The sequence below is a fragment of the Mastomys coucha genome, unplaced genomic scaffold (genome assembly GCF_008632895.1).
Source record: "Mastomys coucha isolate ucsf_1 unplaced genomic scaffold, UCSF_Mcou_1 pScaffold12, whole genome shotgun sequence".
NCBI classification, from domain to species: domain Eukaryota; kingdom Metazoa; phylum Chordata; class Mammalia; order Rodentia; family Muridae; genus Mastomys; species Mastomys coucha.
The window spans coordinates 77,120,793-77,121,456 of record NW_022196894.1 but is presented as its reverse complement, the minus strand read 5'-3'; the positions used below and the strand labels follow the sequence as shown (position 1 = coordinate 77,121,456).

Below are 664 nucleotides of genomic sequence, written 5' to 3'. Positions count from 1 at the left end.
GAGGGATTCTCTGAAAAAGAAGGATGATTAGTCTTCCAATTATACAGATCAGCCGACGACCAAGGCCAATATTGTAGCGGGACAAGTTCATGGGGGCCCGGTGGAGGGCCATAGGCACAAAGAGGTAAAGTAACGGTGGAATCGGGTCCATGTCCCCCTACTGGGCTACGGCCTCTCCGACTCCGTGTCCCTGCCGCAGGCTCACTCGCTCCCTCCGCCTCATCAGGGGCCTGGGCAGGGGGAGCAGTCGGCTGCGGCGGAGGGTAAGGGGGAGGCTGTGATTCTGCCCACTGGAGGTCCTCTATCTCAGGGTAGATCTTTGGGGAGGCCGGAGAATTAGTTGAAGATCGGGCAGGTCTAGGTTTGGTCTCTGCAAATGCCACTGTCATCCCAGGGGGCCCCCGCGACCCACTGCGCAACCCAGGGCGGGGGATTTTGGATCAAGTCTTGCCAGACGATGACATAGGCTATCTGGTCAGGATGTCCTCCTGCTTCCTGAAAAACAATGCGCTTGACAGCGGAGATAAGAGACAAGTTAAAAGCTCCCTCCGGTGGCCAGCTTATCTCGAAGGTCGGCCACTCAGAGGAACATTAAGTCTGCCAGGTCCCTTTTTTAACGTCTACTGACAGATATTGGGCCCTAGTCTTTACTTCAGTCCAGTGA

The 664-nt window shown here is 55.9% G+C and overlaps 1 protein-coding gene across 1 annotated transcript in view; it reads right to left on the bottom strand.

Moving 5' to 3' along the window:
- Window positions 1-389, bottom strand: part of LOC116083610 — a 4,806-nt gene extending 4,417 nt beyond the window's left edge. The window contains 1 exon segment of the mRNA XM_031360398.1: window positions 162-389. Within this exon segment, the coding sequence (XP_031216258.1) occupies window positions 162-389 (228 nt within the window).
- Window positions 390-664: the final 275 nt, after the last annotated feature.